General features: G+C 44.4%; 1 protein-coding gene across 1 annotated transcript in view; it reads right to left on the reverse strand.

Moving 5' to 3' along the window:
- Positions 1–3203, reverse strand: part of Antxr2 (ANTXR cell adhesion molecule 2) — a 76814-nt gene extending 73611 nt beyond the window's left edge. Inside the window, 2 exon segments of the mRNA XM_050149647.1 lie at positions 1972–2043; positions 2703–3203. Of these exon segments, the coding sequence (XP_050005604.1) occupies positions 1972–2043; positions 2703–2854 (224 nt within the window). The 5' untranslated portion in view covers positions 2855–3203.
- Between the last annotated feature and the right edge of the window lie 8631 nt (positions 3204–11834).

Consider the following 11834-nt stretch of genomic DNA (forward strand, 5'->3'; position numbering starts at 1 on the left):
CAAAATAAGGAAAGAGGCAGTTAAAACATTTTTCAAAAGAAATATTGGTACAATACCAAGGCCGAGCCAGGGAGTCTCATCTCAAATGAGTCTCCCTGAACACTCCCCGCTTCCCTTAAATGGAACTCTCTAAGCAGATCCACTGACTGCTCAGCCTTGCTCTCTGAGTTGCAGTTCTTTTTTATGTAATCAGTGCTTCTCAGCTCTCAAACACTCCTCCCTGACCCCCTGAGGCTTATGTCTAGAAAGAGAACAACTGGAAGGATTCTAGGCTGCTGCAAAATCTTTCATTAGAAAAATGTTTCTTCCTTTGATCTTCTACATCATCTCTTTGCAGAAGGCCAGGCCCTTTGGGTAAATGATATGAACTCCTTAGGGCTGAAGAGAAGCCAGCCCTGACTTAAGTCATGATAAGTGTTCAAACAAACTCCTCCTAGAGCAGGGATACTTAAAGCATGAAGTAATCATTGTTTTACTGAGCATTTTCAGCTTTCCGATCTGTCTTCTAGACTTCAGGTACACAGTCACTCCTGTTTCTAGAAGTGTATGCAAATACTGCTCAGCTCTGAAACTAAGATACGAAGCGAAGCCAAAGGTCATGTTTTTGAGCACTGTTGCCTGTCAGTCATCATCTTTTATTCATTTCCTGAGACATTTAATTAGTAACTGAGTGAGTAAACTTGAGCCACAAAACAGTATATGCTATAGAAATCCAACTTGCAAACCAGACTCAATGAAAAAGAGCCCCGTAGTCGTCAGATGTTACACTGAGACGCTCCACTGCTTCTGATTAACACTATATGGCATTCCCAGCACACTCTAGGATTGAACTGGAAATTTATAAACAACTGTCCATTCCACTTTGACAGCTGCAGATACAGGGTCTTGTTTATTATTCTTTCCTAGACTATTTTACCTCAGAGCCTGCCCAGGAACCAGAGTGCTCTCGTTGGCTCCTGACGCGGGAGACTGATGATTGAACATGGACAGGCATACATTTTTATAGGAATAGCTCTACTGCTTGCCAATAACCGAAAGCAGGGATTGCCTAGGCCTCTACAGATTGTTTGAAGTTACTTGCAACATGACTTTCAAAATGTTTTGATCATCCGAGCCTGTTTTACAGAAAACATTTGGGCTCACAAGACTGAAGGAGGCAATATTTAATGACACAGCTCCGATTCGTGTCCTTTCCATTATCCTGATAAACTTGCACTTCTTCCCGGCATTTTTTTTTCTTCTTCCAAAAAACCGAGGGGGAGCCACAAAAACATGGTTTCCAACGGTTATTTTTAAATAGAAGATGCCACTAATTCCTAGTTACTTCTAAATAAGAGACTAAGCTGGATTTCTTAGCAGTCTTGCTTTTTATAGGCGAGGAAAACAGTGTTTGCTAGTGAAGCCTCCTGCATATATAGAACAGTTAAATTTTAAACCAGCCACACACCCACACATTGTGTAAACACGACTCGTTTCTTTAAACACACACACACACACACACACACACATACGTGCTTTTTCTGTTGGTGGGTTATTAGCACATGTTCATTTAAAGTTTCCCAACACTTTTTTTTCCTTTTGAATGTGGACGTTTACGGTGCTAAGAGTGTGGAATTGAAAATGCAGTATGGATCCTCCGAGAATAAAACTTATTTTTTTAATGCAATAAATTATGAGAAAGCATAAGTCAAACTCAAAACAGACGAAAACCGGGAAAGGAAAAGACATTAAGAGTTGCATTTGAAGATGTTTCCTCACGGCCTGGGCCAAGTTTCTGGGAGCCAGATGAAACGAACCTTCAAGGGACAGCTGAAAGACTCCACGGAACATGTGGACAAGGGCCACCTTGAGACACTTTAAAGTCAACATTTCAGGAAAAGTCTTCCCTACGAAGGGTTTTCAGAACAGGGAGACCAGGCTTTTGATCAGTTTCCTCTCCAATACCAAGAAGAATGAGCTGGGAAGACATACCTCACAAACCTTTCTGTAAGCTGCTGGACAAAATTATAAATCTCAATCCAGTTATTCGCAACACTCCCGGACCTGAAAAAAGAAGACAAACGGATCAGCAAAACATAGGGCTAAACTGCTAATGTTTCCTCAGCTTCCTAAGGCCGGGGTCCTGGCCCCTCTTCAAAGTGAAGTACAGGTTCACGTTCGGAGCTGAAACTTCACCGTCTGGACTGAATCCAAGAAGCCAAGACCACCACACTTCTCTGGGGGCAGCTCGCTTGTGAATTGTTGAGAGTGAGACCCAGCTTTTCAAAATAAAAGCGCAAGCCCTCTCATTTCTGAGGAAATGCAAACCACATTGGGTATATTAAGGCTTTTTTACTGGCTCTATGAAAGCTCTATGATCAGGACAAAATTAGGCAAACTTAAGAGAGTCTAAAGGGGTGTAGGCGAGTGTGATAGAGGCACCAAGGAGCTTAAAAAAAAAAAAAAAAAGTCCTGGGGGTGAAACAAACTGCAAGTAACCACAATCTCATTTCCCAAGAGACCCCACTACTAAATTAAGCAGCTCTCTGGAAAGCCTAGTGGTCCCTGGCTCCCACTACCCTCCCCAGCTTTTTGAAAGGAAGCAGTAACAGGGCACCCTAGGGAGAGTTCTCACACCCCTTCCCCAGAACCCAAACACATTTCAGCTTCAGTCCCAACTGACCCAGCGTTGCCCTCACAGGATGCCCTGACCCTTCACTCACTTGTCCAGGACGAAGTACAAATCGAAGGCTTTTTTGCAAGAGGGCTGCTCCTGGGCGTGCAGCAACGACCCCGGACCGCCCACAGCCAACAGCCACAGGCCAGGGAACAGCCAGCTCCCAGGGCTGCGCGCCCGGGACCGACCCGTCACCATCCTGGGGCCGGGGCCCGGCAGCTCCCACTGGCTCACAGCCCCTTGGGCTCCTGTCTCCGGCCTCTGGGCTCTCGGGTCCGCAGAGCTGAGATGCGAAGAGGCGGAGTCACCAAGGACTCACTCTGGGGTCAGAGGCTGAAAGGGACTGGGACGCTAGCTCCAGGCTCAGCGCCACCCGACAGCTGCCACCGAGAAGGGAGAGAGGGAGGTCCTGGGAGGACAAAGGGAGTCTCTGCGGCCGGCACAGCTGCCGCCGGAACTCTGGACAAATCCCAGTGGGAGCGCAGTCCAGTCCTCCCTCTCCGGATTCGGGAGAGTTGCTGCAGACAATAAGGCCCGAGGCGACAGCTCGCTGGATAAGTTCCTCCCGGGCTCGGGTCTAATCTTTAGCGCCAATCCGGGGCCGGAAAGCTGACGTCTAGCTGCGGTGATGAGCTGGGGACAGACTCCGGGGGACCCCACGATCGCCGCGGGAACTCAGCCGAGTCCTCCCCTTCCGCCTCCCTTCCTCGGACCGCCCAACTCCTCGCAGCGCTTTACAACTTTCTTCCCGGCGCCAGACACCCGCCCGGAGCCACGGGGCGGTCCTCTGCAGGCGGGGGATGCTGAGCGCCCGGGGGACCCCAGGACACCCCAGGCCAGGGTGCGCAGACCGCTCCACCCGCTCGCGTGAGGCAGTGTGAGCCCGAGGGCGGGGCGCCGGGAGGAAGCCCGCAGAGCCACACAAGCACACTTGTGGGTTCGTGCTGAGCGGCGGATGACTAACGTCTGCCAGATTTCGGAAGAGAGAGAGAGAAGAGTTCAAAAAAAAAAACACAAATGTCCTCTGGAAACTAAACATACCCAACTCTCCCGCAAGCCTGGGCCGGGCGGGTTTTCCCAGCTGTGCTGCCACAGCCCCCCGCGTGGTTTGGAGACTCAAGACCCGCTGTCTCCTGGAAAGTGATGGCCTTATGGCTCATCCCTCCTCACCCTTCACCCATCACACACGACGTAGTGACGCAGCGCTTAGTGTTTAAGAGAGGGGACTTCCTCTTTTCTTTCCTTTAAAAAAAGGCATCCATTTGTTTCATTTCTTATTAATTCTTTGAGAAGTTCATGCGGCGTATATTGATCGTATTTACTCCAACAACACCTCTCCTTAACTCCTCTTAGCTCGACCCTTACCTCCCTACACACGCCCCTCAACTTTGTGTCCCCCCGTTTTTTTTTTTTCAAGAACCCGTACTCCAATCTGAGCTGTCCTTATTTATACTCCTGAGTGTGGGGCCATCCACAGGAGTAGTTTTGACCTACCAAGAACTACATTCTTAAAGAAAACTCCAACCTCCAGAAGCCATTGATTGTGCTTAGTTCCAAGGTTGCGGGTTGAAGACTCATGAACCCTTTCTCTTCCATACTAAAATCATGGCGGGCTTGATCTTGTGCCGGTCTTATGCAGGCAGCGACAGCTGCTCTGAGTTCGTTGAGTACCACAGTCTTGCCATGTCCAGGAGACAACGCTTCCCTCTGGTCCTCCCTCACCTGTAGCTTTTCTGATCTTTTTGCTCACCCTCACTCGAAACCGCCACCCTTTCAGGATTGTACCTGCGCGTTGAGGAGGGATTTGTGGCTGAGCATTCGGCTGACATTTATGCACTTCGCTTTGACCAGATTTGAGTTTCTGCATTGACTCCTGCCCCTACCCAAAGAAACCTCTCAGAGGAGATCTACACACTGCACTGTTCTCTGAAGAGAACTTAAAAGGGCGGTTTGCTTTATTGTCCTTTATTCTCCTCAGAGGAGTAAGTTCACTCCTGTGAGCACGGCAGGAGTTCTCCACAGACTTACAGTATCATATATGGATATGTTTCTTTCTGTAGAGTGGGCCTTAAAACCAATCAGAAAATGGTTGTTAGCCGATAGCATTTGTACCATTATTATAGGCATGGGCTTATCTTGCCTTGCTAGCCATTGCGATTTTTAGACCTCATGGGTAGGTAGAGCTGTTGATTGCTTTTCTCCCCTGGAAGCTCACATAATAACTCCGAAGACTGTGAGAGCTAGTCTTCAGGGAGACTCCAGGTCAATTCCAACTAGATTCCTCAAAGTTCAAAATGTGTGGTGTCTTCAGCAGTGGAATCTTAACATCAAATTCTGGTAGGCAACCAAGAGCATCGGCAATGGTATTGATTCAGGGGCCTTTGGAACACATCTGACCAATAACTTATCCACACCTGGCATCTCACCAAGCCAAGAAAAACAAGGAGACAGTAATCGCTGGTAATGGGAAACTATATCTCAAAATGTTTTGTCCCACTCTCATTGAGCTCCAGTTATCAAGAATTTCACCTTGAAAATGCTAAATAGTTGAGGAGATAAATATGCACAACTTGTAAGCATTGAACAATGTGTATATTAATGGGCACAATTTTGTGTTTACGTATGGATCAAAAAACAAATTTAATTAATAGCAATAGGACTTTATTTGGGGTGAGTTTGTCTGCTCTTGCCAAAGTCCTATAGAAGCTTAGGTGTGTATGCAAATTTATACTTATTGACCCTGAGCTCTTGCTCCTCTCTCCCTCCCCTTCCCGCTCTATCACACCCACTGTGACTTCCACACTTGCATTTGTCAAAGCAGCTCTTAGAGCTTTCAGCGTTGCTGCTACACAGTGACTGGCTGATGTGAGGTACCACACCACCTCCTCCTTTACAATTTAACAATTCCAGTGCTTTATTATAAGAGGTTCCCGAGGTGCTGATAAACAGCTCTTTTGCATGTTTTGTTTGTCACCACCTATACTTAACCTTTTATTTATGAGAGTTTTGATTTATAGCCAGATATAGAAGTCTTGCATTTTCCTCACTTGCTCATGTAAGATCTACAGCAAACCAGGAAATGACCTCACACAGCCCAGATCAAAAGTCAATCATATCACTTTCATGTAATAAATATTTGTAGGCAAGTCATTGGTTATTAGGGTAACCAGCTGTTCTGATGTGCTGCCGACTGTGGAGGGTACAGGAACATGGGGTAGAGCTAAAACTAGGTCGGTACCTCCCTGGGAGTGTCCCTGGCAAAGGCTGATGCTGGCCATGCTTTTCATAAGCAATAATGGAGGATGAAATCCAGAACACACTTGGGAATCTCTCCAGGCCATGTAGGGCTAAGACAGCAGCAGCACTTCTCTCCTCTGTCCCTGTCCAAACTAACTTTCTTTTCTCCCTAAAAATGGGAAAAGGAGCTCAGAATCTCAGGGACTGAGCTGGGAGCAGAGGAAGGGAAGGAAGGAAGGAAGAAGAGATGAATACACATATGTATGTAGGTAGGTACGTATGTATGTACATAAAGAGGGGAACTAATTAGAATAAATTCATATAACAAACTAAAAACATGAATCATCTATCTAATTATTTGAGTTTATATATGAAGAAAGTAAATCTGGTGACAAACTCAAAGTTTGAATATATCAAATTATTATAGAAAAGCATAAATAAACCCAAAAACATTAAGCCTCAATTAAAGAAAGATAGAATAATAGAATAATGTGAGTTTATGCTTGAGGCTTTTTGGATTTTACTGGACTTTTACTATAGATCATTTCTACTGCCTACAGATCCGCTATGGACTCATGTTTCATCTTATGTAATTATTTATGAACTGATCTCTGGTAACCGATGTTTATTGATACTTAAGAGATGGATCCGTGGTGAAGAGCAGAAACTCCACTTGCTGAGGACTGTATTTCAGTTCCCAGCACCTAGATAAGATGGCCCACAACTTCCAGCAGTTCAGCTGGAAGATATCCAAGGTCCTCTCTGGCACCTGTGAGCAACCTGCACATGCATGTAAACCACACACAAAACCCATATGTATACATAATTTAAAAATAAATTAAAATACTACATACTCTGATCTCAAGAAACATGCATAAAAATTTAATTTGTTCTGTTTTCCTTTCACCAACAAATAATAAGATAACAAGAAAATAAGTGACAATAATGGAAACTATTTTCAAACACTTTTTAGGTCTAAAAATTCAAAATCTATATCACTTACAAGTAGGCTTCATTGCCTGACATCCATAATGATAGACATGACTCTCTTGGATGTCTAGTACTAGAAGTGATTCATATACATGTCACATGGGAAGTGATTCATTATATAGTATCTAAAGTGATTCAGAGGAGGAAGATAAATCTTTGCTACCTACAGGTGACAAAGCCTATTTCAGCTTTTACCAGGCATGGTCATAAAAAAACTAAATTTCCCATATGTCTGAACTAGTTCCTGAGAGCAGTGTTGGGAGTTGTCCTTCCCTGAAAGTTCTCTGTGTCTGACAACAAAGCATTTAAGGAGTATTAGAAGAGGATTCTCAACATGAGCATTTGAAAATAGATGCTTAAAACCCAGGTTCCTCTGCCTCTGTTTCCACCAGTTGCTGGATGAAGGTTCTATAGTGATATTTATGATATTCATCAGTCTGACTACAGGGCAAGGCACATTCGGGCACCCTCCTCTATTGCTTAGGGTCTTACTGAGGTAATCCTGGTGAATTCCTGGGAATTTCTCCAGAGTAGGTTTCTTGCTAACCCCATAATGGCTCCCTCAATCAAGATATCTCTTCCCTAGATCTCATCTCTGTCCTTCCTCCATCTCAACTATACCATTCCCTCAAGTTCTCCTTGCCCCTCCCCCTTTCCTCTCCTCTTCCCCTTTGACCCTCCCTTTTCCCCCCAACCCCATGTTCTCAATTTTATCAGGTGATCTTGTCTATTTCGACATTCCAGGTGGATCTATGTATGTTTATCTTAGGGTTTATCTTGTTACTTAGCTTCTCCAGGATCATGAGTTATAAGCTCAATATTATTTGCTTATAGCTAGTATCCACTTATGAGTGAAAACATACCATATTTATCTTTTTGGGTCTGGGTTACCTCACTCGGGACAGTGTTTTCTGCTGCATCGGAGCACTGGACTAAGCTCCCAAAGTCCAGTTAAGAGTGGGAGGAGTTAGAATGAACAAAAAGGTCAAGAGCATGATAGATACACCCACTGAAATAGTTAACCTGAGCTTATGGGAGCTCATGAACACCAGCCAGACTGGGAAGGAACAAGCACAGGACCAAACTAGTCCCCCTGAATGTGGTTGACAGTTGTATGACTGGGGCAGACTGAGGGGCCACTGGTAGTGGCACCAGGATTTATCCTTACTGCCTGTACGGGCTTTTTGGGAACCTATTCTCTTTGGAGGGATATGTTGCTCAGCCTAGATAAAATAGGGAGGGCCTTGGACCTTCCCCGAAGCAATGTGGCTTAACCTCTCTGAGGATTGGATGGAGGTGGGGTAGGAGGGTAAGTAAAGGGAATCGGAAGAAGGGAGGGAATGGGAACTTGGATTGGTATGTATAATGAAAAAAGATAGTTTGTTTTCTTTAGAAATAAAACAATACTGACAACTGCAGGAAAAAAAAACATATTTTGGCAATTTAAAAAAAGGACAACACCCAAGTTCCTAGAAGGAAACATGAAACCAAAACTGCATGTAGAAGGTATGTAGTCAGAGGCTGCCTGTTCATTTTCCCAGCTGCCCAGACTTGAAATAATCACACAGAAACTGTATTATTACAACACTGCTTGGCCTATTAGATGACAGGTCTTATTGGCTAGTTCTTATATCTTAAATTGTCTCATTTCTATTAATCTGTGTATCACCACGTGGTTGTGGCTTATCGGTAAGTTTCTATCCAGTGTCCGGTGTCTGTCTCCTGTGGCAGCTACATGACTTCTCCTTGACTCTGCCTACTCTTTCCTATATGCTTGGAATTCCTGCCTTGCCCTATTCTGTGCTGCAATAGGCCCAAAGCAGATTCTTTATTAACCAATGGTATCCACAACATACAGAGGGGAATCCCACATCAGAGGTGAATTGGGGAATCTTCTCAAGAACAGAACCTATGAGAAGGAGGCAGGCATGGTCTTAGGCAGGACATAAACACAAAGGAAGCCTCAGCAATCTTTAAAGGTAGCTCTGGATTTGAAATGGTCATTCATACTTGTTTGAAGGAGAACACAAATAAAGTTATCCCACACTAGCTCTGAATTGGGTATAATAAGGGGTTCTTTATTTAAAGTTGGGGACTCACAGATCACAGTCTTCTATATGAACAGGAAACTGGAATGGAATCCAGCATCCAGGTGTGAGAAAGGAGAGAAAGCAAGCAGACTGCACAGACTTTTTGTTATCCAAGGCTATGCCCAACCTGGTCCAGCCTCTCAATGGCCATTGGCTGAAGGAGGTTACCTGTCACTTGTTCTGAATTGAGGAGAGAGGGGAAGGTCTGGGTTTTGTGTTCCTTCACAGAAAAGTCATCAAATGTGGACTGCCCCTCAACATCCTTTGATGAGGCACTCAGTTGTGAGCTGTCACTGGCAGTTTCTGAGAAAGAGGGGACTGCCCCAGTCCTGATGAACAAATCCAGATGGACCAATTGCAACCGTATCTATCACTGCAGCATCCAGACCATCACAACAAAGTCAAAGGCCTGAATCTATTTGGATGAAAGTCATCTTCTGTGTGACTTTGGGCCTTCACAAACCAGCTCAGGATTAGATGGACATGGTGGAAGATAATATGAGTAATGAGTATGAGATAATAAGATCAAATGAGTATTAACTTTCTACTGTTCTTTCTGTAGTGGCCCTACTCCAGGCCAGCTGCTCATTTTTCAATGGAGTTATTCTAATAGTATTCCATCTCTCTGTGTCTCCTATACCATTTCTCAAACATAAAATGGATTGCGAAAATTACACACGTACTTACAGTCAATGGAATCTCATTTCCAAACAATTTATGACTCTCCACAACTTCCTGCTCCCCTCACAGGCAAGATTGTGTTTTCCAGTCTTACCTCATTTTATGTCCATTTTTTCTGATGCACATTCTGTGTGTCAACGCTCTCTCTCCTTTACTTCTCTTCCATTCCTTTGCTGAATAATTCAGCCAAAAGTCATTGGGCAAGGCCAACCAAACGGCTATGGAGCAGCAGTGCAGAGCAGGCTGACTGAGATTGAGTGGAGTAAGAAGGATGCCCAAAGTGCCCAGAGAGGTGGTGTGGCATTGGTATTGGAACCTGTGAATGGTGAAGAAGACATCCACCTAAGACAGTGGTGTCTCTTCATGAATCAAAAAATAGGCCTGCAAATGAAGTTGCCATGGAGTGCAGGAGAGCCCTGAAATGTCTGAGCCTCAGAAGATGAGGAAGACTTTTGTGTGAGGAAGCCTGTTTTGGAGTTTGGAACAATTCCAACCATGTGAAGCAGGATCAGGACCACAGATTCAGGGTCTAAGGAAAATTTGTACTTCAAGTTTGACCTCTTTTGCAACATCTAGTTGGAGGAAAGCAGAAGGGTTTAAAGTATTGAAATCATTGTCTACAATCAATGTAAAGGGCACTAAGCTCTCTCAGGAGGGGAAAATCGCCATGGCCCAGTCACCTTCCAAAGGTCCCATTTCTGAAAATCACCAAGTTGCTTTTGCCATGATGTTTTATCAAAACAACCATGACTCTAACTAGGGCAAAGTGTAACTATTTTTGAATAGGTTTTAAAGAAGTTCAGCATACATTGGTTGAGATGAAGCCACACTCTTCCATGTTTCAATCATTGACTAGTTCTACTGTTGTTGAGTAATAGTATATGCTGTGAACGTGGCATAGTTTGTTCCACCACTTATCTACTGCTTTGAATGCAAATGTACCTCTGAACCTTTATATGTATCAAAGTTAACATCAGTAGCAAGGATACAAAACTAAGTTATGGGACTGGGGAACTGTCTCAATCAATAAAGTGTGAGGACATGAATTTGATCATCCACTTACACATAAAACACAAGTAAAATAGCACACATTTGTAATCTCAGTGCTGGAAGGAAAAAGCAGGGTACCTGAGCTAGCAGGTCAGTCAGTGTGCTAGAGGTTCAGTACACTTCTCTCAAAAAATAAGATGGATTCAACAGGTTGTATTAATATATGCACATATGTGTGTTGTGTATGCATACAACACACATATGCATCTAACACTAATAATAAAGGAAAAGGAACCTATCAACTTGAACATGCGGGGGCATGAGTGAAGAGTTCAAGAAAGGGTAGCCAATCAGGGGGTGGAAGTGGGCAGCTGTAGGCAGACAAGGACACTAATCGTGTCCTTTGCTTTACAAGAGCTTCTAAGTTTCAGGAAATCCCATTTATTTATGGTTGCTCTCAGTGTCTGTGCTACTGGGATTATATTTAGAAAGTGGTCTCCTGTTCTCATGCATTGAAGGCTACTTTGTAATGGTAAAGGTAAAATGCTGTGGATCCCTGAGTGATTGCAGCAAGCGATGGGCAATGAGACCATGCCACAGACGGATAGGCACACCACGCAGAGTAAGGTTAGATATTTAATTAGTAGTTTATGGAGGGGAAAGGGAAGAGGGAGAGAACAGCAGAAAGAGAGACACAGAGAGAGGGAGGGGGAAAGGAGATAAGGGAGAGATAGAAGCTGTCTCTGAGAGAGAGAGAGAGAGAGAGAGAGAGAGAGAGAGAGAGAGAGAGAGAGAGAGACTCAGGCTGGAAACTGAAGATTGGCAGATGGGGGAGGGAGTGGGCGTGGTTTGTCTCTTAAAGGGACAGAGTAGACCATTACATTCCCTTCTCTTTTTATAATAAAAGGGTGGGAGTTTAGGTGCAACAGGTTAAAGGAATTGGGGCAGTGGATTCTCAAGACTTCTTCCTGCTTATTTGTTGGTGTCATCTTTTCAGAGGGGAACCTGAGAAGACCAGGTACTGGTCACATCCTGGTCTTCTTGCTCCTGTCTGACGTTTGTGGTATGGAAATGTTTGGTGTCTCTTACACCTGTTTAAGGTATTGGCAGAACAGAGGACAAAGTTAAGGGGAAAAAAGTTAGGATCAGGGAATTGAGGGGGATATATCTGACCTAGAGCTAATGGGCCA

The sequence above is a fragment of the Alexandromys fortis genome, unplaced genomic scaffold (assembly GCF_014885135.2).
Source record: "Alexandromys fortis isolate MF-2015 unplaced genomic scaffold, M_Fortis_MF-2015_v1.1 scaffold_0, whole genome shotgun sequence".
Lineage (NCBI taxonomy): Eukaryota > Metazoa > Chordata > Mammalia > Rodentia > Cricetidae > Alexandromys > Alexandromys fortis.